Source organism: Maylandia zebra, linkage group LG13 (genome assembly GCF_041146795.1).
Source record: "Maylandia zebra isolate NMK-2024a linkage group LG13, Mzebra_GT3a, whole genome shotgun sequence".
Lineage (NCBI taxonomy): Eukaryota > Metazoa > Chordata > Actinopteri > Cichliformes > Cichlidae > Maylandia > Maylandia zebra.
In genome coordinates, this window is record NC_135179.1 from 19,728,897 (window position 1) to 19,756,891 (window position 27,995).

The 27,995-nt window shown below is 39.9% G+C and overlaps 2 protein-coding genes across 8 annotated transcripts; one reads left to right on the forward strand and one right to left on the reverse strand.

Annotated features, from left to right (window-relative positions):
- ap3m1 (adaptor related protein complex 3 subunit mu 1) lies at window positions 1-14,983 on the reverse strand. 3 transcript variants are annotated; one of them, XM_014409117.3, is made up of 10 exons: window positions 14,905-14,983; window positions 6,282-6,372; window positions 5,647-5,924; window positions 2,478-2,649; window positions 2,221-2,358; window positions 2,018-2,103; window positions 1,805-1,938; window positions 1,464-1,671; window positions 1,105-1,249; window positions 1-990 (listed from the first exon to the last, which is right to left on the reverse strand). In XM_014409117.3, exons 3-10 carry the CDS (start codon window positions 5,917-5,919, stop codon window positions 890-892), a joined length of 1,257 nt encoding a protein of 418 aa, XP_014264603.1. In that variant the 5' UTR covers window positions 5,920-5,924; window positions 6,282-6,372; window positions 14,905-14,983; the 3' UTR covers window positions 1-889. The 3 variants fall into 3 exon arrangements, with proteins under 3 accessions (XP_014264603.1, XP_076747832.1, XP_014264604.1); XM_076891717.1 differs by lacking the exon at window positions 14,905-14,983 and having other exon boundaries at window positions 6,282-6,391; XM_014409118.3 differs by lacking the exon at window positions 14,905-14,983 and having other exon boundaries at window positions 5,647-5,992; window positions 6,282-6,332.
- Window positions 14,982-27,995, forward strand: adka (adenosine kinase a). Of its 5 annotated transcripts, XM_004555919.4 has the most exons (12): window positions 15,870-15,965; window positions 16,047-16,103; window positions 17,303-17,377; window positions 18,398-18,451; window positions 21,567-21,645; window positions 21,733-21,905; window positions 21,992-22,100; window positions 25,530-25,700; window positions 25,802-25,837; window positions 25,942-26,056; window positions 26,156-26,242; window positions 26,375-27,995. In XM_004555919.4, exons 2-12 carry the CDS (start codon window positions 16,090-16,092, stop codon window positions 26,497-26,499), a joined length of 1,038 nt encoding a protein of 345 aa, XP_004555976.1. In that variant the 5' UTR covers window positions 15,870-15,965; window positions 16,047-16,089; the 3' UTR covers window positions 26,500-27,995. The 5 variants fall into 5 exon arrangements, with proteins under 5 accessions (XP_004555973.1, XP_004555976.1, XP_076747833.1 ...); XM_004555916.4 differs by lacking the exons at window positions 15,870-15,965; window positions 16,047-16,103 and adding an exon at window positions 14,982-15,188; XM_076891718.1 differs by lacking the exon at window positions 16,047-16,103 and having other exon boundaries at window positions 15,883-15,991.

Consider the following 27,995-nt stretch of genomic DNA (forward strand, 5'->3'; position numbering starts at 1 on the left):
TTTCATTTTAGAGTTTTTATAAGACATCTTATAAACTGAAATACAGATTCAACTTCATACAAGAGCATTAAGTAGTATTTCCCACATAAACAATTGATTGTGCAAATGCTGTGCTGAGTAAAGAAGCTGGAATTGAGGTTATTTGAGGATCTTGTGGACTCCGATAACCCGTCTGAGTCACTGATCATCAAACGATGACCACCACACAAGTCTTCACCACACTTGAATGGAGGATATACATTTTTTTGTTTTAATTTCCTCTGGCATCCAAAACATGACGTTTTGTGCTATAAGAAGCATCAGAAGCTCCTCCAAAAAGGCCACATAAGAGAGGGAGTGCAAAACACCAGCAGGGCGTGAAGACACTGCAGCTGCTTAGAAAGTAGATAAAGAGTTTTCATCTTTCAAAAATAAAAATATCTTTATAAAACTGACTAACGAAAAAAAAAAAAGTTTTCAAAGGCAGGTCGGTTTATTCTCAGGCAACATGCAGGCAACTTAATTTAGGTGCAGAGGTGCAGTGGTGAGCGTGGCAGTGAGCTGTAAATCTCCTTTTTCAAACCAAAATATTCCCCTTAGGCAACACTCAAAATGTGTTGGATTTTAAAAAATTAAAAGACAGAAAGGAACGAGTCACATTCAAACTGGATAGAAACTAATAGCACTTCAATTAAGTCACGCTGATTATTAAGGCTTCCCTTTGCAAGCTGCAAAAACCATCAGTTCATACAAATATGATGCTAAACAAAATAAATAACCTAAAAAAATGCAGAATTGTTCATTAATTACAATGAGCAGGTGGATATGTAAGACTTATTGGATAGTTGAGTCAGCGGCGCGGCAAACTTCTATTTGGCATGTTGGATTGCTGACCTCTGACAGTAACTGCTCAGGTCCTCACTTGGAATTTGCCCGCTTTAGTCACATATTTGACACCTTTAAATGGCTTGTACGTCTCTCCGTACATGTCGAGACGGCTCACTTTAAGACCTGCACAGAGGAGGAGAGCAGTGTAATATAAATCAAGGAAGATAAATAACAGGGCTGAAGGGATCGACGGTTTTAAATTTCAAACTTGACTGAAGTCATGCTTTGATAGATTACCTGATATGGCCAGCTGCTGGATCTTTAGGTCAATATTGAGTGAGGGGTTCTCTTCAGGGTTAGGCACTCCTGTCTGCATACTCAGACTGCCTCGCAAGTTGGGAAGCTTCTGGGGGTTAAGCTTACCAATGTCCCAAACCAACAACTATCAAAAGAGGAAAAATAAATGCTTTTTATTCATTTTAGTGTCTCCAAAACATCCACAACTGGACCAGGACAGGACCTTCTCAGGCTTTTGGTGACTGATATTCAGCACACCTGTGTGCAGGTTTGTAGTAAAGCAAAAGGCATCTTAACTGCTCGCTTAGCTCACTCCTGCTGTGTTACTGCTCATGACAGCCTTTGTGGTGGCTGGTTACCTTTGTAGTGAAGTCATAGGTGTAGTTTCCCTGTGAGGCTGTGAGGTTGGCATTAAGCACAGCCTTGGGCATGTGGACAGTGACTTTCAGGTCCTCCACTGTCTTCCCCATAGTTTGCTTGGGTCCAATGGTGATGTCGAGGCGACCGCAAGATCCTGCCTCAAAGAAACTGATGCTCTGCTTCACATACACTGGAATAGCTACAAGACTGAGGAAGGACATAAAAAAAAAAAACCAATGGCTACAATAAACCTGAATGATTGGTGGTGTGAATGTTCTTATTTAAGTCAATTAAATCTGAATTATTTCATCTCCAAGTGAGAAATGATGCCCACGCTTACTTTTGAGAGCTGATGTGATAGGTCATGAGCGTGAAGTTTCCATCCGGTGGGATGAACGACAGGACACGCTCCGACTCCCAGCGCCTGAACCGCACGCATGGGTGGAAACTCACGTCATCAAGAAGCCGAGGATTCTGTCATCAACAGCAAGAAGTGTTAAAAAAGCAAAGCACTGACGGTTAGGCATAAAAGACTGAGAGGAAGTTACCCCACCATAAAGGACATCGTCAGGTCAGGCATCCCACTGAGTTTCACACAGGCTTCAATTACACCCTGGATCTCTGCAGATACTGTCGTACCTGGAAAAGGAGGAGCGATAAATCTCACCTATGAAACCTTACATGAAGAAAAGGGACTTCAAAATATCCAGCAATATAATATGTGCTGATCAAATACAAATAAGTGTCAGTTTGTACCGGATTTGTCCACAATGGCGTCTATCTCTTCTGTCACATCAAAATACGCCTCATTATTGGTGTATTTGACACCAGCCCGCCTCCATGGGATGTTTGACAGCTGACCTTGTGGCAATGTTTCTCCAACATTACTACCTCCTGAAAAAGAAACAAAACCAAGGTGAAGCCACAAATGTACACATTAACACTGCAGAGTTTACTTGTACTTTAGTTTAGAGGTTGGTAAACACTCCAAAGTCAGGGTGACCTCCAGTTACCTGTTAGCGTGTTGACGACTGATCGCAGGATGTTGGGAGGCCTGATCATCTCCTTGAGGACGTTGGACTCTGTTGCTAGTGGAAATCCATTGTCCAGCATCTCCTCCAACAGCTCATAAACTATCACCACGTTGTCACTGATCACACTTTCGGAGCACTCTCCAAAGTAGTCCTGTCAACAAAGCTGCCCGTTACACCAAAGCCAAAAGTTTATGTAGATGTTTTTCAAGCACTTATACACAAGCAAGCCATCTGGGGCCCATCAGAGATGTATCCGTATGGATGTTCATATTAGACGATGCCACTGTTCTCCGCATCATCTACAGCACAAGGACCAGGACCAAGGCCATAAAAAGTCAACCAATCGGACCACTCTCTCCATGACCAATAGGATCATGATCATCTTTCAGCAGGATAGAAGTGGTATGCATGGTATAAGTGGTAACATGTGTAACAACACAATATTTCACAACTTTTGCTGTTTCACAAAGTCCTTTATCGTTTTGTGTAAGCAAAATCTATCAACATTGAGAATCTTATGTAAACAACTTTGCTGGATGGGTTGGATTCAACACTTCAAGAGCAGGAATTTGGTGAAACTGATAAGTTGTTAAGTGTGCATGAAGGTTATAGTGTGAAAATCTGGAAAATGTGGTGATAAATCAACAAACAACCTCGATCTTTAACACAGGATGGATGAAGTCCCATTAAGTGCTCGCTCGGTACAAGCTTCACTTAAATCTGACCAATACTGATGGAGTAGTAACGATTCTTATGGTTGGTGGACAGAGGGGCAAATGTACAAGCCCCATGACTCCTTAGGCTGGATGAGCCAAAAATGTAATTATTATATTTTTATATACCTCCTTTAATTTTTACAGCAGGTACATTTTATCTTACTCAATACTTGCATCCATGGATCATTCCTGTGCATTACTTTATTGTAATAGAAATACAATGGTTTTTTCTTTTTAATTATATAATTATATATATGGGATGAGTTCCTGCCCCAAGTGGAGGAGTTCAAGTATCTCGGGGTCTTGTTCGCGAGTGATGGGAGAAGGGAGCTGGAGATCGACAGACGGATTGGGGCTGCGGCTGCAGTAATGCGGACGCTGCACCGGTCAGTCGTGGTGAAGAGGGAGCTGAGTGTAAAAGCGAAGCTCTCAATTTACCGGTCGATCTACGTCCCTACCCTCACCTATGGCCACGAGCTGTGGGTAGTGACCGAAAGAACGAGATCGCGGATACAAGCGGCGGAAATGAGCTTCCTCCGAAGGGTGGCTGGCCTCTCCCTTAGAGATAGGGTGAGAAGTTCGGCCATCCGGGAGGGGCTTAGAGTAGAGCAGCTGCTGCTCCACATCGAAAGGAGCCAGCTGAGGTGGTTCGGGCATCTGGCAAGGATGCCCCCTGGGCGCCTCCTGGGCGAGGTGTTCCAGGCATGTCCCACCGGGAGGAGGCCCCGGGGCAGACCCAGGACACGCTGGAGAGATTATATCTCTCGGCTGGCCTGGGAACGCCTTGGTATTCCCCCGGACAAGCTGGAGGAGGTGGCTGGGGAGAGGGAGGTCTGGACCTCTTTGCTTAGGCTGCTACCCCCGCGACCCGACCTCGGATAAGCGGATGAAGATGGATGGATGGATTATATATATTTTTTTATTTTTTAGGAAGATTGTTTTCTGATGCATTTCTCGTGGCTTCATGGTGTAGAGTTAACACATTATGTCAGCTCCCTGGTTTGAGACCTGAATAAGACAGGAACACCTGGAAGGGTTGTGTCGGGAAGGGCATCCGGTATAAAAATCTACCAAAACAAATATGCGGCTCCACCTGCAGTGGCGAACCTTCATGAATAAGGGAACAGTGGAAAGCTTTCTAGGATGCACTGGTGGAAAGATTACTTTGTTAACATGATACAAAAGACACAATAATGAACAAGATAAAAAAATAAAAAATAAAATAAAATAAATAAATAAAATGAGTATTGGCCTCTGTTGCCATCATGTCCATATAACACACCAGAAACCTTTTCTGTAAAAAGGATCATTTTATATTCTTACTTCCTTAACATGAATATTTTCTCCAAGACTTGCCTACACACACTCACACACTCTTCTCTGATGTTGTAATGTTGTACTCTAACCTGGTTACTCTCTGGAAATGTGTCCCTCGATCATTTGTGTGTAGATTTACTTCCTTGGTCACAAAGAGTAGGTAACTAAACACTTGATTTCTAATTTATAGGGAGTGCGAAATGGTGAGACACATTTGTTCCCCGGGTTTGACCGTAACACAAAGTGTCACTACAGGCTTTGTGTAGTTTTAACGGGCTGCTTAGGTTGCCTTAGAGCAGGCAATGCCTTAAAAGCCTCAAGTCATGGAAAAAAAAAAATAACTCCCCGTGTAGATTAACAACCACAGTTTGACTAGAAGACTGCTTTAAGATGTTTCATGCACATGTGTGGCTTTTTTTTTTTCTTGATTACTGCACTTGTATTGAAGGTGAGTGTGCACCTGTCAAATCCTAAAATTGAAGCTTCTTGTGCAGCGCCACACTCCTCTCCACACTCCTGCTACAAATGGATCCCTTCCTCAGAGTCCTGTTCTGATGCACACTGGTGAAACGCAGTGGATTTCCTCCACTGTGTCAGAAACGGTGATACAGGTCAATGGAAGGAAGTGACACGGTTCAGATCAAATGTTCACAGAACTTCTGATGTCACTCTTGTAGGCACTTCCCCACAAGACCAATACTTTGTCTCTGGGTTATAACTGGAGACCGAATGGGGCGTCCGTTCAGAAGCGTATGAGAGAAGAAGGCAGAAACTTCTTTTGTTATGCTCAGTTAATAACTACCATATTTGAATCATCTAAGGTTTCCCATTTGTATAGGCCCAGGCACTGACATTCTTACTTGCACATGATACACGGTTTATGCGTTTTAATAGCTGGTTAAAACAACTCTGAACGATTTTCCAAAATCTCACATAGGAAAGTAAAAATGACACCTTCCTCCTTAACTGTACAATCTCTTTTGTTTCCTTAACTGCATTCTTCCAGACCATCAGCTAAGGGGAAGTGAAATCTGATCACTTGACGTGAACCACAATCTGTCTTACTTCTTCTAGACACAATCAAAGACTTGAAGAACACAGCGCTCAAACCACACCTGAAATGTGTCCGCCACTCTGTGCAGGAATTCGATGACAAACAGTGGAGGGACCTCAGTCTGGATGACAGAGAGGAAGAAGAGTTTTCCCCTGTATATGGAGATGAGATAGTGGTGTGGGGTCTGGAGGACAGGGGGCACATTCTCTGGATCCACTGCTTTCTCCCTTGCCTCGAAGAAGTAATCGCACACACTTCGGCTGATGACACTCTTCCAGTGTTTCTCCAGGAAGATGTCTCCCAAGTGATTAATGACGAACAGGCTGTGGATCATCTCAGCTGCAACAATGAAGTGATTGTTGTTGTTGTTGTTGTTGTTGTTATTGTTGGTTGTGCTCAGTTATTAACTAAGAGTGACAGGCAAGGATAAAATCAGCAGATTTTAAAATAAATAAATCCTGACAGTTACCCGACATTGCGCAAATCAAAACAAAGCGATGTCACTTTTTAACATGTACCTTCCTACAGTCAACCTCTCAAACTAACTTTAACCTCAGGTATAAGAGTCACATTGCAATTAACCTTAAATGTGATCAATAAACCTGACAGTGAGAGACGTAACAGCCGCATGGCAGCTCTAAATATATTTGATAGCCTTAAAACAATCACAAATCATAAAAAAAGAAAAAGTTTTACCTGCTGACTCCACTCCTCTGTGCCAAGATTATTACTTTTGAGCCAGTATGGCTGCACAACTCCCCGAGCAGCTCAGGAGACGCCTGCAGATCTACCAACACGTAAACGCAACGACGCCGGTACAAAAAGAAAACAAATCAGAAGGTCAAAGCCTACATATTATTAAAAACATTATCCTGGGTGGTTTAAATACCAAAGCAACCTCGGCGTTAACTCGAGCCGCACTTTGATAACAAAGTTTCGGGCTTTTTCATCAGGCTATATTTACGGACAGCTATAACCCGGCGCCGTGTGGAGGGACCGGGGCTTGTTTCCCCTCAGTTTTGTTTGTTTTTTAAATTTAGACTTAGCACAAATTTACAAACTCTCAATGGGAGATAAAATTGGTGCAATAACATCGAAAAAAGCCCCCCAACCCCCCCACCCCACCCCCCAAAAATAGGAAAAGAAAACAAAAGAACAGTTACAATATAAATATGTGAAGGCCATTCTTATGACATTTCACTTTTTTTTTCTAACAACATTTTTCCATACATGAGCCTTACTTTTTACATACATAGGGCACATTCATTAAAAGGATAGAAACTGGGTCACATTTTCACATATCAAAGCAGCATCTTCACATGAGTCTTTCAACAGTTCTAAAAGTGACTTTAATTCAATCTTCAACCCATTTAGGGAAGGTTTTTTGTTTCGCCATTTACACTTATGGATATGGTATTTGCCCATAATTATTACAATGTTACAAAGGCAAGGCAAGGCAAGGCAAATTTATTTGTATAGCACAATTCAACAACAAGGTGATTCAAAGTGCTTTACAGAGACATTAGAAACAAAAACAAATAAAAAGCATGATTTAAAATTGATTAAAACAAGCAAACAAACTAACTAACTAAACACACACAAAGCATGACAAGTTCCTTTGACAGATTATCATTATTGTACAAACCTATGTTAGAGTAACTCATCCAGTTTACCAAATCCTGCCAAAATTTAGTCGTTACTGAACAGGGGGAAAAAAAAAAAAAAAAAAAAACAGTGGTCAATGCTTTCTTCTTTTTGTAAACAAATTTATATGGCTCCATCTCAAATCCAAACCTTTTTTAAGCGTTTCTGCTGCTGGGTAATACCCATTAATTATTTTAAATTGCATTTCTTCAACTTTGGGTGGGATATACACATTTTTTGAAATGGCCTATTTGTTTGTTATTTTGAAATAACGCCCTTTTAATTTTGTGTTTTTGTTAAAATCGTGAAATAATATATTTTTAAACATTTTATTTATGGTTTTATTACCACACTTTTTATTGATTAAAGGAATCTGATTTAACTGTAAAGAAGGTAAACTTATTTGTCCTTATAATGGAAATGATTTTGCATCAAATTCAGCACAGGTAGAAGGATCGCATTGCAAACTCTGTTATATTCTCTAAGGGAACACTGAATGTTAAACTTGACTTTAAAAACACCTAATTCGAGAAACTGCCCCTTCTCATCAAGTAAATCTGTTATAAAAATTATCTATTTTTCATACCACTCCTTAATGAATAATGACTTCCTATTAATTGTAATGGTCCTGTTATTCCACAAGGTGGAGCCATGGGGCGTGAAGTTATGGGAAAAACCCATCTTCCAATAAGACAAGACCTGCTTATGGTATTCTGACAGTTTGACCGGCAACTTCGATATATTAAGATCACATTTCAGGAGAAAAGCCAACCCTCCCACCTTTTTGAAAATATTTTTGGGGATATGAAACCACATGGAGTCAGGCTTTAATATAAAGACTTTTAACCAATTTATTTTAAATACTCCAACCACTGATTGAAAATCAATGGTCCTTATACCTCCTTTGGTGTATTCTTTGACCAGTTGTGATTTTTTAATGTAATGTGTTTTATAACGCCGAATGAATTGATTGATTACGGAGCTAATCTTTTTAATACTATGCGGGGTAATGTATAATGAATAAGCTGGGCAAATCATCTTTGAAACACCCTCTGACTCTGATAATAAATTGCGTCCAAAAATTGCAATGTGTCTCGTTAACCAATGATTTAGTGTTTTGGACATAGCATCGATTTTGTCTTTCAGGTTTTTTGACTCTCTAATTTTGATGTCTTTATTTAAATAAATGCCAAAATATTTAACTTCATTTTTCACAGGAATCAACCTCATGCTGTTTTCCAAAAAGTGGCAAAAGTTCAGTTGTTTTAGGGCCATTTCTATTTTAGTTATGTTCAAATCTTCTTCTAACAATAATTTATCTTCCTCATTTAATTGTTTTTACCCGATTTTTGATCATATCAAAGAAGATATCTGCATTCTCTTTTTGAATTTTTTGCTTATACAAATTATTATAAAATGTGTTCATTTCTTAAGTAAAAAAAATGAACACATTTTCTCTATCATAGTGCCATCCTTACTCAATTTAGTTGTTTGTTTTTTTTTCTTTGTCTACGTTTCTCTAGGTTATAAAATTAAGATGATTTCCCCCCCCCCCATGTTCAATCCACTTGGCTTTAGATCTCACATATGCTCGCTTAGCTTTTTCCAGGTACACATCGTCTAGTTGTGTTTGTAAAGATTGTAAGCTTTCTGACTCTTCTGCAGTTATATCAGGCTTACCACATTGCAAATGTATTTGTTCAATTTGATTTTTCTGTTGATACTTTTTCCCCAGATTCTATAGCTAGTTGTTTAACACTGTATTTGAACCATTTCCATTTGCCAACATTAGACATCATGTCATCAATTTCTAATTTTATTTTTTTAACTTGTGTACAGAAGTCTTTGTTCTGCAATAAACTATTATTAAATTTCCATATGCTTTCAGCCCTTTGTTGTCTACATAAGGATAACGAGAGACTTATTAGACAGTGATCAGTAAGTGGGGTTGATTGGGTTTCACATTTAGTAACATAAGTTATTATTTGAGAGACAAGCCAATAATCTCGTCTTGAACATATGTTTTTATTTGTTGGACTCCTTGGAGCACTGTCAGTCATGGATTGGCCTCCCCAGGCCCCGAACCTCAAAATTATTGAAGCAGTGTGGGACAAAACCCAGCCAACAACCAAACAAGAGATTTGAATGTCCTTCAAAAATCCTGGAGAATGATTCATTAAGACTAACTGCTGCCGCACTTATAAGGTGTTAATACCGTATGTCTAAATGAAAACATAACTGTAAATCCAGACACCTGAGGTTGTGCTTAAAAGAATGATACCAAACAAGGCAAAGTAAATCGTTTTTAAAGGTTAAATAGAGGGAAAATCAAAAGTAGAGAAAAATGGCCAATTATACCGTGGAGCCCAGAGGGTTAAACATTTTTTTTTAAAGTAACGCAATAGTTACTTTTTTGAAGTAGTAACTAGTAACTTTAATTACTTTTTCAAAGTAACTTGCCCAACGCTGGTCATAGTTGGTTCTAGAAAAAAAATGCAAAGATCTTGAGAACAAATTTGAGATTGATAGAATGATACGGGAGCAGAAAAATAAACATGTGGAACTCCTGACTCCCCTTCAAGTTGAAAATAGGTAACTGAAACAAGAAATAGGCCCTGGAGCACAAACTAAGCCAGGCAATAGATGAAAAACAAAAAACAAAACTTTATAGAACTGAAGCAAAAAGATGATTGAATAAAACACGAACTCATGGCCCAAGAGCAACTAAGGCAGGGTTGTCGAACTCCAGGCTTCGAGGGCCGGTGTCCTGCAGGTTTTAGATATCACCCCGGGTCAACATAAAACCGAATCAAATGATTAGTTTATTAACAGGCCTCTGGAGAACTTTAAGAAATGTTGAAGAGGTAATTTAGATATTTAAATCAGCTGTGTTGGATGAAGGGCACATCTAAAACCTGCAGGACACCATCCCTCGAGGCCTAGAGTTTGACACTTGTGAAGAAAGAGAATAGAAGATAAATTATGAAAAAAAGAATAACAGAATATGTACTCGAGGCCGACACATTTCTTTACTGTCGAGAAAAAACTTAAAGTTGTTTAAGAAGAAAAGGCAAATTTAAGGTTGTACTTCAAAAATAGAAAAAACAAGCCAAGGAAGATTAAGCGGAAAAGGGCCCTAGCAGAGAAAAATGCAGTGCTGAAGAAAAACAAACTCTTGGACCTGCTTTTGGACGGGGACCGTGTGTGTGTAAAAATGTGTTACAGCTTAATAAAAAGGTTATTCTTAAATACACTGGTGCCTTTGTAACAATGCAGGGTGAGGATGGGAGTAGTTGGAAGCTGCCACTGGAAGGCTTTAATTTGTCTTATTTGTGTTCGTTTTATCCAAAAAAGGAAAGTCAGAATGAAAGTTAGATGATCCACCTCAGCGAGACGATGTTGTCAGAGAGAGGATCTCTGTCATTTCACCCACACTGGCTGATGTGTTAAGACACACCTGACTGTATCAATCTCTCTGAGTCATGGTGCGAACCCCGAGCTGGGGCTCCTCCCCAATCCACCTAAGTTAAGAGAAAAACAAACGCTTTTTTCCATCAAAAACTTTTCTTCATCAGGGTGGAGAGCCTCCAACCTCTCCATGCTGAAAATGATGAACAAAAAAGCTACAAAATACAGAGAACTGCTTGTTACATGTTTGCATTATGAAATAAATTAATAATTAATTAAATAGTTGTCTATTTCATTTATAAACTTCACTATTTCATTAATTATTTCATCTGTGGTACTTACCCATCAGTGTATGTTCCCTGTGTTTGCATACATTAAAATACCAGTACTGATGACCAGAGCATATAAATGCAGCACTTTTCATATCTGACAATATATTTTGAAAGCACAAAACAAATCAAACTGTTTTTAATTTAGGTCTTTATTTTTATTGTTTTATTTTTCAGCCGTTGATTTTATGGTGATGTGATGCTATATTACATTTTTAAGATTCAGTTGAATTTAAGATTTTTTAATATAGCATCAAACTTTCTCCTCAAGTTGTTTTATACTGTAAGATAAAGATCCTACAGTAGCAGCAAGAAAACCCTGATAAATTAATAATCCCTTATAAGCAAGCACTAGGTGACAGTGGGGAGGAAAAACTCCCTTTAACAGGGAGAAACCTCCAGCAGAACCAGGCTCAGGAAGGGACGGCCATCTGCCGCGGCCGGTGGGGTGTGATGGTAAAGATAATATGAGGAGACAAGATGAAGAATATAAGTTAAATTCTAATTACATCGTTTTTAAATAAAATATACATCAGATGTTAATTCTGAGGCCAGACTAGATTGCTTTAAGATTAAAAAAAAAAAAAAAAAAAAATCAAGCTGACAATTTAGTCATCACTACTGCGTTTAAAGCAGCAGCTGAATGGCTTCTTTTAAGCTTTTAGCACTGCTGAAAAAAACCTGGCAGGCTTTCTTGGAGACACCAAGATGAATTGTTAGGCGCTTCAGTGCAACGAGGAATCCGACAAGGATGCCCTATTTCCCCAAAGCTTTTTATATTGGCAGCTTAATTGTTAACACTATTAATCAAAAATTCTAACAACATACAAGGAATATCAATTTTTAATAAAGATTTTAAAATAAGTGAGTTTGCAGATGATACATTAGCTTTTTGAAAGATAAATCAATGGTAGATAAAACTTTAAGTATTGTCTCAATCTTCTCTAAAGCTTCTGGTTTATCTCTTAATATCAAAAACTGTGAACTCCCGATTCATACAAGGTTGGAGTCCTCAATTGCTTCAATTAGAGTTGAATCTGAAGTCAAATATTTAGGGCTGACAATATCTAAATGCCTCATTAGAAGAGAAGACACTAATATTTCTAACCGTATCATGGATATGAAGAAATCACAGAGACCTCACTATTATGGTAGAAACATCCTATCCAAAGCTGAAGGTATCTCCAAATTGATCTATCCTTGTCACTCTCTATATATCTCCTCTAAAAACATTAATAATGCCAACACAGTTATTTTCCGATTTTTGTGGAAGAGTAAAACCCACTACATTAAAAGATTTCAGGAATACAATAAAGTTGGTATCAAAGCCCCAGAATTTGAATCCATGGTTGGCACCCTTAGAATTAAATGGTTAAAATCTTGTCTGTCACAGCCTGACTCCATTTGGTTTCACATACCAAGATCCTTGTTTAATAAAATAGGAGGTTTAGACTTTATTTTGTAATGTGATTTTGAGGTAAAAAAAAAAAAAAAAAAAAATCCCAATCAAGTTATCACTTTCACAAACAGATTTTGCATTACTGGAAAATTATATTTACCAATAACTTCTCTCCTCAGAATTCAACCTTATGGGTGTTCTGCGCTCACAGACGGGACAGACAGCGCGCAGCACCGCGCCTAATGATGTTTAAAAGATCCCAAAGCGCAAGTCCATCTTTTCAGACGAACTGCAAAATTATTTCCCTCGTACTGACCCAGCACTGGTAATTTTTCTTATACAGATGAGGCATTATTTCTGTACCATTATTTAATTCCAGAGGCTTTTAGGTTTTTTTTTTTTTTTGCACTTGTTGACTTGTAAAAGCCTGTATGACATATTTTATTTCACAATTCATTAACCCCACGGAGAAGGCATCGTTTAAATGTGTTTCTTTAAGCAAGTTCTTCACGACTGAGCCAAGTGTCCTCTTTTTTGGAAATCAAAATATGGTCACCCTAATAGTTTCATCAAAGGCAAAATATTCCATAGCTATGATAGAATGGTTACTTGGAATGGTTCTAGTTGAGTTACTTCAAATAAATTTGATAAAGTTTACTCGAAATGTATGAAATGGCCTATTCTACCTAAAGTTAAAGAAACACGCTTTAAAATCCATCCATCCGCTTACCCTTTTCAGGGTCGCGGGGGGGGGGGGGGGGGTGGAGCCTATCCCAGCTGTCATAGGGTCGGGCGAGAGGCGGGGTACACCCTGCGACAGACTGGCGACCTGTCCAAATTCTTTATTCAAAATCTTTAAATACCATTTATCCTGAGGCAGAATTTCTAAAATAAAATAAAATAAAATAAAAAAAATAAAAATTTGTGTTTCTCTTTAATTTTCCCCTAATACTGTATGTTTTGTACTGTTCCAAATTCTTATTTGTATTATTACCTGTGTTATCCTCTTTGCGAGTTTGTATTTTGCAATTGCTCAATTAAAAAAAAAAAAAAAAAAAAAAAGAAAGAAAAGAAAAGAAAAAAAAAAACTTTTGAACCAAAAATTGGTGCACAACTCCCCGAGCAGCTCAGGAGACGCCTGCAGATCTACCAACACGTAAACGCAACGAAGCCGGTACAACAAGAAAACAAATCAGAAAGTCAAAGCCTACATATTATTAAAAACAATATCCTGGGTGGTTTAAATACCAAAGCAACCTCGGCGTTAACTCGAGCCGCACTTTGATAACAAAGTTTCCGGCTTTTTCATCAGGCTATATTTACGGACAGCTATAGCCCGGCGCCGTGTTGGGGTATGGGGTTTTGTTTCCCTCAGTACAGTCTTGCAGGATTTCGGTCAGCGCTTCCCGACCATTCCTCGGCAAAGATAGACAGTATACCCTATAACCCATAATTAAGCTGTTATATTTTTTATTCACTGTTAGAACCTTTTAAAGAAAGTTATTTAGACTAGCTTTTAATGTATCCCGGTCTTCTCTTAGCATGTATGATACTCCTAAGATAGACAGATGGCTAGACAGATGCGGTAAAAGACATCTTGTGCTGGGAAAAAAATGTTTTTTGTTTCGTTATGTTTTGCGTCTTTTTCATTACAGGGAGTCACTGCATTGTGTTCTATGTGTCTTTAAAAGATCTAAAGAAACTCTGCAAAAAAAGAAGTGCCAGGCCTAAAAGAAATTATCTACAGCAGATGAACATCTGGAAGTTATAAAAATGCAATTGAAAGAAAAAAAATGCAGCAAAAACCTGACACTTTAGTTAATCCATCTCCAAATATATTTCACTAAAGGCTCATCACAAATATTCTCATGGGAAAGGTGGCAGAGCGAAATGAGGTATGCCAAATTACACCAGAAGTGGACTGAAGAGAGTCCCAGATTTAAACCCAGTGGGAGTATTGGCACATGTGATTAGGTAGAGGATCATCAGAAGGTCCTTTTGCCCCTCTTTTGGGGGGGGGGGGGGGATGGGATACTCCCACTGGGTTTAAATCTGGGATTCTCGGCCATTTAACCTTAGAACTGAAGACGCTTCTCGGATGAGAGGTGAAACGTCTTCAAGCAACTTAAAGAAGTCCAGACGCTTTTCTTTCCAAGCTCCTTAGACTGTTGGGGAGCTTGTTAAAATCATTGATATCATTAATGCAGAAAAATACCATCATGTTTTGATCCACCATGTACTAACACCTGGAAAGCATTTTCATTTTTTTTTTTAGCAATGATCCAAACACACATGCATGAGTAGAAAAACCATGATGGAGCACTGTCAGTCATGGATTGGCCTCCCCAGACCGGGAAACTCAAAATTATTTAAGCAGTGTGGGACAAAACCCAGCCAAAAACCAAACGAGAATGGGTTTTTTTTTTTTTTCGAGAATGATTCATTAAGACTACTAACTGCTGCCGCACTTATTTCCCATTATATATATATATATATATATATATATATAGTCATGGAGGTGACTAAAGTTGCTCCTTACCTTGCCATCGCTTCACGTTAACCCTGCACGGCGTCATATTTCAGGCTTCTGATTGGTCTAGCTCTGCAAAGGCGGGAGGGAACTATTGCCTGCGAGCCATTCCCCGGAGAAACAACGACAGCCCCATTGCTCATAGCATGACCGCTTTTTCGTGCCGGCTAAGGTGATCGCAACGTGCTTTACCCAGTCAACATGGCTTCAGACGAACCCAAAGCAAAGAAACCCAAACTCTCAGAGGAGGAGAAGCCCGAGCCTCCGCCCAAAGAGAATGCCGTCAAAATAAGGTGACCGAAGACTAAAAAAATATCCTTAATAACAGCGAGGAGACACGACCCTCCTCCCACGCTTCCAAGTTAAATGCTAATATATGTGCTATCAAACCTTAAAAGGTTGACACTGTTAGCCTGTGTGTGTGTGAGAGAGAGACACACACACACGTGCACAAAATCGCGAATTTAGGCATTGATTTGGGATGTTTTCGAGACCTCTGAAGCAGTTCAATGTTGGCGAGGTCGTAGCGTAAAGCAGCGGGTGCAAAGTCCTTTGATATTTTTGCTTTTTGATAAGCAGGGCTTTAGCTAACTGTTGGCTCATAAAGCCTGCTGGGTTTGGGCACCTCTGCGGTGAAGCAAGCCCATCTAGCTGTGGCAGGTTTTAGGTTGTGGTCGAGCATGAGCACCACCAGAAAGCAATGTTGGGACTTGGTGTGGGACTCTGCACAGCTGCAGAGAAAGCTTACAAGAACCATCCCTTACCAGCTCCCAAAACACTCAATTGTGAAACAAGTCACATGGCGGTCATTGCAATGCTGTAGTGCTTCCACCATCACCACCCCCTCTGAAGAAATCTGATGGCTGCTGCTGATTACTACATTCACCTCATCTGCGGCACTCCAACAGCCCAATCAGCAGCACGCTTCTCACGGTGTAATTTGGCTTCAAATGAGTGAGTGAACTGAGCCTAGAGTCAGCAAGACAAGCCAATCACCACAGAGACACACACAGCCGTGGCCCTTGCCTCCAATCGGCCAGCTCCGAGTAGGAGGAGCTGTGTTTGCAGGGGTAAATCGATCTTCCTGCACACTGAGGTGAAATTGTCAAGTTTTTTTTTAATGCTTTAGCTCCCTCTTCAACCGGCTTTAGGTCGCCCAACAGGTTTATCAGTGTGCACACAAAGAGGAACAATATGTCTGCTGCAAGGTAAGAGCAAGCTTACGTTAGGGGAGTTGATCTAAAGGCAGGCATGGTTTAGTGTAATTGTCTGCACATGCCTAGTAATCATCTGACTACACATTGGAAATTATATATGTGCTGTAGGAGACAGTAGATACGATGCAGCAAATATCGACTGGACGGTTTTCCGAGACAGAAACCCATCTGTGTAGCGTAAGTCACCGTCAGGTCTTGGCGTCTCCCTGCTCTTTGCTTTTTTGAAAAAGCTGTTCTTTCGTATTAACTGTAAATCTTTGCCTTGGGCGAGAGTAGACAGAGAACCTTTATGGGCAAGTATGGTTCCATGTGTTCATGTGGAGGTGGCATCTCTGAAGAGCTGTGTTCAAAGACTTGCTCCATCTGGGGGAGGGGGGGTTCCCAAAAGCATTGACAAAGAAAAAAATTGTTCATATGAAGGGCACCTGTGAAAATGACACCAAGACTGAGATCTAAGGGCACGTGGTGGCAGCATGTGGATTATAATGCACGCACAGTTCAGTTTTTGCTTACAGGTGAAACAACTGTGGACTAACTCGCTGGCTGGATTTGGCAACCGATGTGCCCAACATGTTGACACAGAGTAGCGGTTCCTGTGGTGCTCTGAAATTCTGTTATTTGTTTTGGTTTTTTGTCAGCATGTTTAGTTGTGATATTCAAGCTCTACTTTCGGTTGCTTGACCCAGAAAAAGAACAGACTACACAAGCAGCAGAAGCACACGCACACTGAGTGTACTGCTGTCCTGATGTTGCCACGTTGTGACGCCATAACAAAGTTACATGCATGACTGACTGGGTTTTGTAGTGCCTTCTGATGAGTCATGCATGTTTCCTATTTATGTCTCTTTGATTCGTGCTGTGCCTTAAGTCACATAATTAAAGTCAGGTGGAAACAGATCTTTTTTTGAATAGAAATAAAATGGCACGCTCACTGGAGTGAGCAATCATAAATTTTTAAGTCAGTGCAATTTGGCTTTCTGCATGTTTCTGAAATGCCTGAGCATTTGACAGATTGCTCAACCAGAGCAAAGGAGTAATGGATTTCCACTCCAGCTCAACTGTTAAGAGCACTTTATTAAAGTGAAGACAAATCGACGGGACTGAAACGATTTAATGTACAGATGACTTGTGAACGCTGTCGTATTAAAATTAAGAGATGTAGCTCAAATCTGTTTGTCTTTATGTTTCAGCACTAATTCACTCTTTGGGATGGGAAACCCCTTGCTGGACATTTGTGCCGTTGTGGACAAAGATTTCTTAGACAAGTAAGTATGAGAATTAGAATCACGAGTGCTTGTAATCCTGCCCTTTTGATTGGTCCAGTAATGAGTGGTAATAAAATAGTGCATATATATGTAAACACATACTTGGTAGAAGGTGTTTACTTCCAAAATAATACTGCTTTGCTGCTTATTCTAACCCCGATGTTATAAAGGAGAAAGAGTAACGAACTGTGATTTTATTTTTTACTTTTTGCAAGTCACATAAGATCAATTGAAAGGGAGACATTTGGTATCAGCGAGGTCACATCAGTGACAGGCTGGAGGAGAAAGAGATTCCCTGATGTAATTTGATCAGGAGCAAGATGAGGACGATAAAGGGAAGCAGAGCACAGGAAGCGGCAGAGCTGTCTAATAATCAGCGTCAGCAGAGCTGTACGTTCAGCAGATGCATTGCTTTAATGTATCCTGAAAAGAAACCGCACCCTGTTTGATCATCACGTGTATTTACATCACCAAAAACTCAGGACTTCAAAGATCCTGTAGAAGTTGTGATTATTACCTATGATGTAGAAATCCAGGGATTGTATTGACATGACACATTTAAATATTCTCTGTAGTAGTGGGAGCTATCAGCTGAGATCTGCTCAGAGTAGCCATGTTCTCTGTGAGTTGACCAAGACAGACGGGACAAAGGGCAGCTCAGCGTCCACTCATTAACCCCTTGCATAAACTCCTGGATTAGAGCTAAACCAGCCGACTGTAGCTCTAATTCAGTCCCACTTACAAAAAAGCACAACTACAACTGCACTTTAATCCCCAGCCTACCGTTGTGTGACCTCCCGTTAAGGAAACCATACCTTATTTAGCTTTAGTTGGGCTGAGATTATTTGAGCAAGAGGAAAACAAATCACACTTTCACAGGAAAAATGTGTGAACAGCACATTTGGAAGCTTTCCTACTGCACTTAAAATCCCGGCTCACATAAATGGCGTCCACATGCTTGTTATTTCTGTTTTATTTGAAAGTAATTCTTCTTCTTTTTTCTTCTCTGATTATTTGCAGGTACTCTCTGAAACCCAACGATCAGATCCTGGCTGAAGCCAAGCACAAAGAACTGTTAGTATCTCCTCTGTTGCAACATTCACTGTAGATTATGTAGGTTTTTGTAGAGCTCTTCCCATGTGGGTTTACCTAATCTTCAAACATGGCTTGTGTTCTGAATTCATACTGAGTTTGCACCCCTCTGCTCTGGAGCGGGCCAGTCAAAACAAGCGCACACTAGAAAGTGCCACGATTGACCTCTGTGCCTTCACATACAGCCAGTGGTAGAGCAGCAGATTCAGCGCAGTGAGACCATCTCATCCAATAGCAGACTGGGACACTTTTCCTCCCAGTCCCTCTGAGACAAGGGCCAGAAAGCAAACATTTAACATTATGAGATAAGAAAGTCATATGTGGCCTTGTGTGATTATACTGATGTTTTCCTACTCTTCACAGTTCAGTCTATATATGACAACAGGTTGTGCTTTAGTAATGGCAGGCACTTGCATGCACAACTCATTTTTGAGGACGAATGTTATTTGATGTCAACACATATTTAAATGACACTTTTTTGTATCAGTTTGTGATTGATATTGATCTGTGATGTGAACTAAGGGAATCATTGATCACTTACAAGAAGGTGCAAGTCCACACGTTTAATCTGCTAGTCTTGCTTCTTCTTAAGCCTCTCAGGCTGTGCTCGATTTAGTCCTCAGAAGCGTAACATGCAGGGGATTTCCCCCCCCCCCCCCCCCCCCCCCCCCCCCGGTGAAGACGCCTCGGGGAACTGTTAGAGGGAGATAATTCCTACAATGGACAGTCACCCTTGCTCCATTTTTCTTCCCATCACCCTTTCTCCAACCTCTGGCTCAGTCTCAGGACCTTTAGCAACAGTGGGCCTGTTGTAGTTTCTGAAGAGAAGCAATAATGTCCAAAAGTCTTGAGCTGCCCCTCATTTCTTTCTATTTTGCTTCCAAAGAGCCACGTTTTCTTGTAATTGTTTTAAAGTGGTCTTGAGCAATAATTCTTCAGGCTTTCTGAAGGTCTGTTAAGGCCGTCCTTACATCGATTTTTAATAAAGTCCTTGTACTCGATCTTTAAACCAATGTTTTTTTTCTTTGTTTGTTTTATTGTTGTTTAAATCACTTAACACTGACCTATGAATTATTTAAGGACAAAAAAGGTACCTAACTAAAGGAATGAATCAGAACCAAGGATTGTGCGTATACATAATAAAGAACTTAGAAAAGAGTCTTTTTTTAAATTATGTCCTTGGGTACTTTGTTACCAGCAGGCTACTGCAGACAAACATAATTTGTTCCCAGACATAAAATTGTATTTTTGCATCAACAAGATGAGTTATTAGCCAAACACCTGGCATAGGTTAGCATGCTGTACAGTGTGACCTTGAGGAAACTGGACAAAAGAAGAAGCAGCAGAGTTCTTAGACCAATATCTGAAACTAATGTTGTTAAGAAATATTTTTTTAAAATCAGCACCTGAGAGATGCATCTGGCCATTCAGTTAGTCCATCTACTGTAATACTCTTAGTGGATGGGTGGCTGTCCAGAAGTCATTCTTAAGGAAGGGAAATGCCAGATTTCACAAGAGGTTGACTAAAAATTAGTGGCAACAGGTCTTAAGGAGTGATGAATCAAACTTTCAGAGTTTGTGTTCAGATTGTCATCAATATGTACACAAGAGGTCAGGAGAGAGGTACAGCAGTGAGTGTCTACAGCCATCTGTGGAGGCCCTGGTATCCTTTGATTCTGCTTTTCAACCAGTGGTTTTTGGGATTTTATCATAATTGATGAAATCATAAATGCAGAAAAGTACCATCAGCTTTTGAGTTACCTGGAAAGTTTCTGATTGGTAACCGCTTCCCAAGCACTACAAGTCATGGATTGGCCTCCTCAGAGCAACACCCAAAGAAGTCTTGAATGTCCTTCAAGAAGCCTGGCGACCTATCCCTGAAGACTATTTAAAGAAAATTACAAGAAGTCTTTCCTGATAGTTCAGGCTGTGTTGAAGAATAGAAGCGTTCATGTCAAGTACTGACTTTCAAGCTGATTAGAAGTGCACAAACGCACAGACCCCATTTTTGCCTTATCTACAGTATTACCATGTATGTTTGCACATGATTTAGTCATTCACGGCACCTGTTGCGCATTTTCCTAGCAAATTAGAAGGTAACAAAGTGGCTCAAGACTTTTGCACAGTACTGTATTTGAACATGCTGCCTCCGATACTCACATAAACCACAAAAACACATTATGGTGTGTAGGCTACATTTATGGAGCGTAAGATGGCAAATTCTCGTGCTTTAGCTGTAAACAGAACATTGAAGCGTGTCTGTGTTATATAACAGTGGTAAATGGTTCAGATAATATAATCAGTGGTCAGTCATGCACGTATTGTATACTTGACCTGGAAAAAATATGAGGCTGCTGTCTGCAGAGTCTAGTCTGATACGAAGGGATTTTACTGACTAAACCATCACCAGGCACGCTATAGAGGGAAACCCAATAAAAGAGGCAATTATGCAGTGTAATGCAAACCAGTTTAATGGCACTATGGTAATCACTGCCTGCAGAAAACTTTTGATATTCCCCAATAAGAGGCACATAAATGCATTTTCCTTAAAAAACGTTTTTGAAAAATTGCAAACTTTGGGGGGGGGGGGGTTGTCTCCAGGACTCTTGAAGAGACTGCAAATAATGCTCTGTGCAGTGACGTCTACATGGAGATTGCCTTAAAAATATCACTTATCAGTGCACTGTTAGACCACTTAGATCAATAGTAAGTGGATTTCTGGTGGCCCAGGGAGGAATCAAAACAAGGAAAGTCAGCTCTGTTTCAACTGATAGTCTTTTAAAAAAAATCAGACATATCTTCATTTAATTGTGCTTTGGGTCATTTGAAAAACCAGGATTAGTTTGCACGCTGTGTTTCCAATCTTTATACTGAACTAAGCTTTACTACCATTAGATTTCATGTTATTTTCTTCAGCAAATAAATATATAAAGTATATTTGATAAGGTGTAAACCTTTGGTGCCAAACACTGTTTGATCAGTCATCATTATTAATCCTTTGCTCTAGGTTTCAAACTTCTGATTAGTGATTGGCCCTATCTAGTTTGACACACTTTCCTTTTGGAAATGTCAGTCACACCTTTGTTTCTTTCTGTAGGTTCGAGGAGCTGGTGAAGAAGTTCAAGGTTGAATACTACGCTGGAGGAGCCACACAGAACTCCATAAAGATCGCTCAGGTGAGATTCATTTGAAGTGTAAATGTTGCCCTCTGTGCGCAGGATGTACTGGCTGATATTGATGCGAGGTTTTGTTACTGTCTACAGTGGATGATCCAAGAACCTCATAAGGTGGGCACGTTCTTTGGCTGCATTGGCAAAGACAAGTTTGGAGAGATCCTGAAGCAGAAGGCTGAGGAGGTGCACGTCGACGCCCACTACTACGAGCAGGACGAGGAGCCCACGGGGACATGTGCTGCTTGCATCACCGGAGATAACAGGTGGGTAATTGAATGTTAACAGCATGCAAACGCAGTGTGATCTAACCTGTTTATAAACCTGTGTTTCACTACTTTTCTGCTCTCAGGTCTTTGGTGGCTAACCTAGCTGCTGCTAACTGTTATAAGAAGGATAAACATCTAGACCTCGAGGAGAACTGGAAGCTGGTGGAAAAAGCTAAAGTCTACTACATTGCTGTAAGTATTACATCACTGTATGCTAATTTGTGCCACTTTAATGAAGCTTTAAGGTGGGCATGGAGTCATATCACAAGCATCTGTTTTGTTTTTTGTCCAGTGGTTTGTAATTTAATTACTTTGTGAGGTCGTGGTCACATGGGCCTGGAGATGGTTGGTGACCACCTGGCAACCTCGAGTAAAGTTGTGGGCGGTGAGCATTTGAAGACAAGACAAGCGACTAGAGCAATCTCAGTGAAGCAGCATAAATTCCTTGCAACCAATGTCATCATGCAACTGCTTTCAGCCTGTAGCAACTAGAGATGGACCGATCCGATATTACGTATCGGTATCGGTCCGATACTGACCTAAATTACTGGATCGGATATCGGAGAAAAATAAAAAATGTAATCCGATCCATTAAATATCACGAAAGCACCTCACAAAACTTGCAACATGCCATAACTCACCTCAGAACGTTAGCACGTCGGAGCAGTATGCATCACGTGATAGAGCGGCTGTGGCATGCGGGACCTGTTGGTGGTCTGGATAGCATTTGGAGCTTCGCTAGCAACCCGGCATTTCATCTCCGACAAAGTTATCCCCGAGAGAAGTAAAGCAAGTGTGTAAGTCCATCTCTGAATGTTTGTAAAGCATTCCTGCGTTAAGCTTAACAAGCGATATATGGAGCGACTGCCTCTTCTTGCTGCTACTTCAATCATGAAACTGCTTAATGATCAGCTGATCGGCTTTTCTGTCCCGAGTCCGTCTCTCTTGTTTGTTTTTGGCCCACTTTGCACCAGAAAGAGGAAACCAGCGGCTGAACAACAGCAGTACGTTTAAGCTTGATAAGCTGTTGTTAGAATTTATTTAATATTACTTTCTACACCAGGATCTTTTTCTACGTAGCTGACGGCTGGTAACTGTGCAGGGGCGGATCTAGCAAAGTTTAGCCAGGGGGGCCGATAGGGCATTAACAGGGAAAAGGGGGCACAAAGACATACTTTTCTTTCTTATTCTCATTTAAAATGTCAAGCTTTTAATAAATAATTATCTGAATCTTACAACCAAAGTTTTAATTTGATGTACAATGAATATAAGTCCATTACTGTATATAGTGGCTATTAAGTCTAATATATATATACCCTAGTAAGCTATAGTACTTTTTCCTTTGGGAAGGTACCATCTGTGCAGTCTGCAATTTTGTTGAAGAAAGATGTTGAATCTATTTAATATTTCTTGAAAAATAATTGATTTCGGTGCATTTTTTTTTTTCACACTGCATCAAATTAAGGTTGATTACGTCGATTAAGCATCATGAGGTGGAGCGTGAGGGGTGGTTCCCTATTTTTTATTTTTTTATTTTTGTTGTTGCTGGGAGTTGGAACCCTATTAGTTAGGTTGCTTAATATTTACGCTAAGTACTCTTTAAAATACCAGAATAGGGAGGATGGTGTAGGTTTGAGTTTATTAGATTGATCAGTATTGCTGAACTATGAAATATTTTTTTTTGCATACAGGTATAACAGAATAGCTTTAGTGTAGTTGTTGTTTTAAACTTGAGTATGAACTTATACAAAATGCAGCAAGATATTTTAAAAAAACAGTTTTGTTGATTAAAGAACACTATATCGGATTCATATCGGTATCGGCAGATATCCAAATTTATGATATCGGAATCGGTATCGGACATAAAAAAGTGGTATCGTGCCATCTCTACTAGCAACCATTGGGCTACCACTCAGGAATGCTTTTTTTCCCCTAGCGACCTTTGGTTTGTGGGGAGGTCACTGACCGGCCTCTAAGCCTGTGTGAGTCTGGCCTAACTTAGGGCGGCGTTCACTTATTTGGCCTGCTCTGTGCTCTTGCATAATCACTTATGTTTTACCCTGGTACTGATCTGCATCTCTCTCAGTATCCAGCCGTCACCCGTGTTGTTTTTTTTATGGTTCTTGGATCTTCCTGTGTTGTTGGTATTAGAGCAGGGCGATATGGCCAAAAATATTTATCACGATATATATTTGAAAATTTGCGATAACGATATAACTGACGATATAATGGATGCGAGACAAAATACAACTCCACAACATTACTAGCGCAAAAAGACAACCTTCCATTTATTTTCACTTAAACAAGAAGCTGGTTTTTATGTACATTAAAGCTTTATAAAAATGCAACAGTGCAAATGCAAATTCCTTGCTGAAAGTTTAACCAAAAGGCATTTCCAGTACAAATGGGCTGACATATCCTGAGCATAACCATGTATAATATCCACTGAAGTTAAAAAGAGGTGCTTTGCAACATTAAACTGCAGTGTGCAGTACGTATGTTTCGGACCATAAGGTGCACAGGATTATAAGGCACATTAAGCGAAACAAAGCAGTCAGATAAATCAAACTTTATTAAACTCATTCTTCTTGCTTCCTCCACTTCTGTACCATTGATTCATTAATGTTGAATTCTCTGGCAGCTGCTCTATTCCCATGTTGTTGCAGTATATTAATGACTAACCTCGTATTGTGGATGGATTATCTCAGTTGTTCTCCTGACTGAAGTTTGGTCCGTTTACAGTATCCTGCCATGCGATTGCATTTGTCAGTAAACCATGAGGAACCTTCACGTTAACTTTTATAAGTGGAAAAAAGTTAGCATTCATCCTCCAGCTTCACTGTGCTAATGTTATGCTAACATAGCTGTGTCGCTAGCGATCACGTAGCACATCATTATATACCAGCTAGCCCAACTTCAGTAACCCTACAAACGTCACTGCTGTTTAGTTTCCTGTCTTCATTTATGTTGGAAGTGATAGCAGAGCTGTAAGTTTGATTTTTTTCAGAAATCTCTCCATCAGAACGTGCTATATCATGCTTAGGTAACTAGCGAAACTAGCGAGCTAACTTCCGCTAGCTTCCTGCTAACTTCTAACTCCGTTAAATGTAATAAATTTTGTTTTAATGGATGCCTGGAAGTTAAACTTCATAGTTACACCTGGTAAAGCAGCAATGCTGATCGTTTTATTAAAGATGAAAGAATTTAGACAGTTTTTAACTCTCAGTGATGCTGCAGTGTTGTTTGACCTGAAGCATACAGAGTTTAGGACCCAGATTACTCCCAGATTTAAGAGCATCTTAGTCCGACAAATACGACAATAACAACGGCTGCTTGCATGTTCTGCAAAAAAATGTGCTTTGTCGTGTATCTGACGGACAAACACCAAACCAGTTCCACACCACTGAAGTTGTTTGGCAGCGTGAGTCAAGACGAAAGCAGCACCACAAACACGTGCTTGGATTAATCTGTGATAACTCAGTGGTTTAACTGTGACAATGACCTTTGTGCCCTCAATGTGGGGCTTTTGTTTTGTTGAAGACTTTAGTGTATGTGACTCATTAGACCCATCAGATATAAAAAGCAGATTAGTCCTGACCCAGTGTCGTTCCTTCCTTCCAGGGTTTCTTCCTGACTGTCTCCTTGGAGTCCATCCTGAAAGTAGCGAAGCATGCTTCCGAAAATAACAAGCTCTTTTGCATGAACCTCTCTGCGCCCTTCATCTGCCAGTTCTTCAAGGATAACCTCATGCAGGTTATGCCCTACGTTGATGTGCTGTTTGGCAATGAGACAGTAAGCCACAGTTCTCACAGTGAAATCTCCACACTAACGTTGATGATTTGCACATATTTCAGATTAACTCAATGTGATCTTTGTTGTTGTTGTTTTCTCAGGAGGCAGCTGCTTTTGCTAAAGAGCAAGACTTTGATGTGAGTAGACTGTTAGACTTTATCATTTACACAAGAGAAAGGCTGGATTTTCTGTGTATTTGTGTATCATCTGCTTTGTGTGTTGATGTGTATTTTGTCTACAGACAAAGGACATTAAGGAAATTGTCAGGAAAGCCCAGGCTCTACCCAAAGACAACAAAAAGAGACAGAGGGTTGTAGTTATTACTCAGGGGAAGGATGAAACGGTTATGGCTCAAAGTAATATTTCCTTCTTTTTTCTCCCATTTCCTGGCATCTGTTTCACTCTGTCTCTTGTCCTTGTGTGGAAGTGAACTGTTTTTCTCCTCGTCTTTCCAGGTGACAAGATTGAAACCTTCCCTGTAGTGAAAACTGACCCCAAATACATTGTTGACACAAACGGTGCAGGCGATGCCTTCGTAGGAGGTAAGAGGCCCCGGTGTTGCTATTTTTTTTGTTCCTTGGTCGATTTGCTTCAGTCTTGAGTCTTCTGTTGATTTTTATTGTGGAAGCCTCTTTTTTTTTTTTTTTTTTTTTTTTTTTTTTTTGGCAACACAGGTTTCCTGTCTGAGCTTGTCCAGGAGCAACCTCTGGATCAGTGTGTGAAGGCGGCACACTACGCTGCCAATGTCATCATCCAGCGAGCAGGCTGCAGCTTCCCAGAAAAACCAGACTTCAAGTGAGGACTGGTCAGGAAAGCCTTTCCTTCAGCGTGAAACCTCATACCCACTCTGCCTCCACAACCCCAACATATAAGTTCCACTATTTTCTACAAGTGCAACCCTCAAATGTGTTTTACTTCAAGTTTTTTCTTTTCTTTTAATTTATCCACACATCATTTCTTATCAGTTCTTAGTTCATATGCCCATCTTCCACGCTAAGAACCAAGGGAACTTTTAATGCGTTTAAATAAATTACCATAAAGGAATCATGGAAACACCAGGAAATGTGGTAATTGTCCTTTACAAAAAGGGCTCTAACTATAAAATCCTGCTCTCACGGACATTTGTTTTCTACAGTTTTGAACTGTACTTCAGCTCTGACATTTCTTGCATGTGGATGCACTGACACCCATCAGACTCTCGTGGAAAAACCATGTCAACATCGTGTGAGTCTGTTTTATGTTTTTTGTGTGTTATTTTGTCCCCTTGGAGACAAGAGTCCAAGCACAAACAGCTACAGCAACAGGAGGATGCATTTACACACACACAGGACTAAATAATAAAACCCCGATGAGGTTTTGAATGCGGCTCAGAAATGTGCTGCAGTGATTTATTTGATTATGTTATGATTTAGCATTCACAAAATGCCCGTTGTGAATCAAATGGCATTTTAAGTGTACATTTATTTATTTTTTTTAAATGTATCAAGGCCTCTGCCTATTAAGTTGTGTGAAAGCTGCAAAATGTTGATTATGTCAGTGCTATTCAAACGTTACCGGCATCAAATAATGAGTGCCTTTCTTTCTCCCTAGCAGTTTGCAGGCTTGATGGGCAGAGGCCTGGGGATGTTATATGAGCCTGCAGGGAAACTTGTAAGCTTGTGAGAGTATTGATGTATAAGCATGACCTCCCTTCTATATATAATGCGTTTCTGGGAATCCATCATTATATTTGGGGGTTCTCTGCCAGAAGAATACAGTGGGCATTAAAGCAGACTTTTTCTCTCAGTTGATTTATTTATTTTTTCAATTGACTTAACATTCTCCTGCATTGTCATGGCAAACCCTCGGGGCAATTCTGTTAAATCATTTTTTAAAAATAACTATTTTTTTCCATTTTTTTATCAAATCTGTTTTCTCGAGTAATAAATAAAGATTCATAAGAAATTGGAGGAAAATCGTATCTGGGGCCAAGTGTTATAAACCGTCTGTATTAATGTCTGTGCTGTGATTCATACACTGGTGAGATAAACGCTGAATACTTGAATATAACTTTATTCAAAGTTTATGTAAAAGGTAAGAAATATGTGTAGGACTAAATACTGTAAGAGGTGTTGTCAAATCTGTATCTGGTTGGACTGAATCATTGGTCACTGTCCCTAAATTTCATGGCTTCCTTCACATGTTCAGATACACCAAAAAAGCCTTATAACCTGTTTGTTCCTACTGTCAACAATTTTCAGTTTGCCCATCATTGTGGTAAATTTTGAAATTAAAAAATAAACAGATTTTATCATA

Bases quoted from the DNA above. Each gene is read 5' to 3' on its own strand.
- ap3m1 (XM_014409117.3), bottom strand. From the start codon at position 5,919: ATGATCCACAGCCTGTTCGTCATTAATCACTTGGGAGACATCTTCCTG. The intron at 2,650-5,646 runs GTGTGGTTTGAG...CTTTGTTGACAG, and splicing joins GAGTGGCGGACACATTTCAG to GACTACTTTGGAGAGTGCTC. The intron at 991-1,104 runs GTAATCTATCAA...TCCTCTGTGCAG, and splicing joins CCAGCAGCTGGCCATATCAG to GTCTTAAAGTGAGCCGTCTC.
- adka (XM_004555916.4), top strand. From the start codon at position 15,097: ATGGCTTCAGACGAACCCAAAGCAAAGAAACCCAAACTCTCAGAGGAG. The intron at 15,189-17,302 runs GTGACCGAAGAC...TTTATGTTTCAG, and splicing joins GAGAATGCCGTCAAAATAAG to CACTAATTCACTCTTTGGGA. The intron at 26,057-26,155 runs GTAATATTTCCT...TCGTCTTTCCAG, and splicing joins TGAAACGGTTATGGCTCAAA to GTGACAAGATTGAAACCTTC.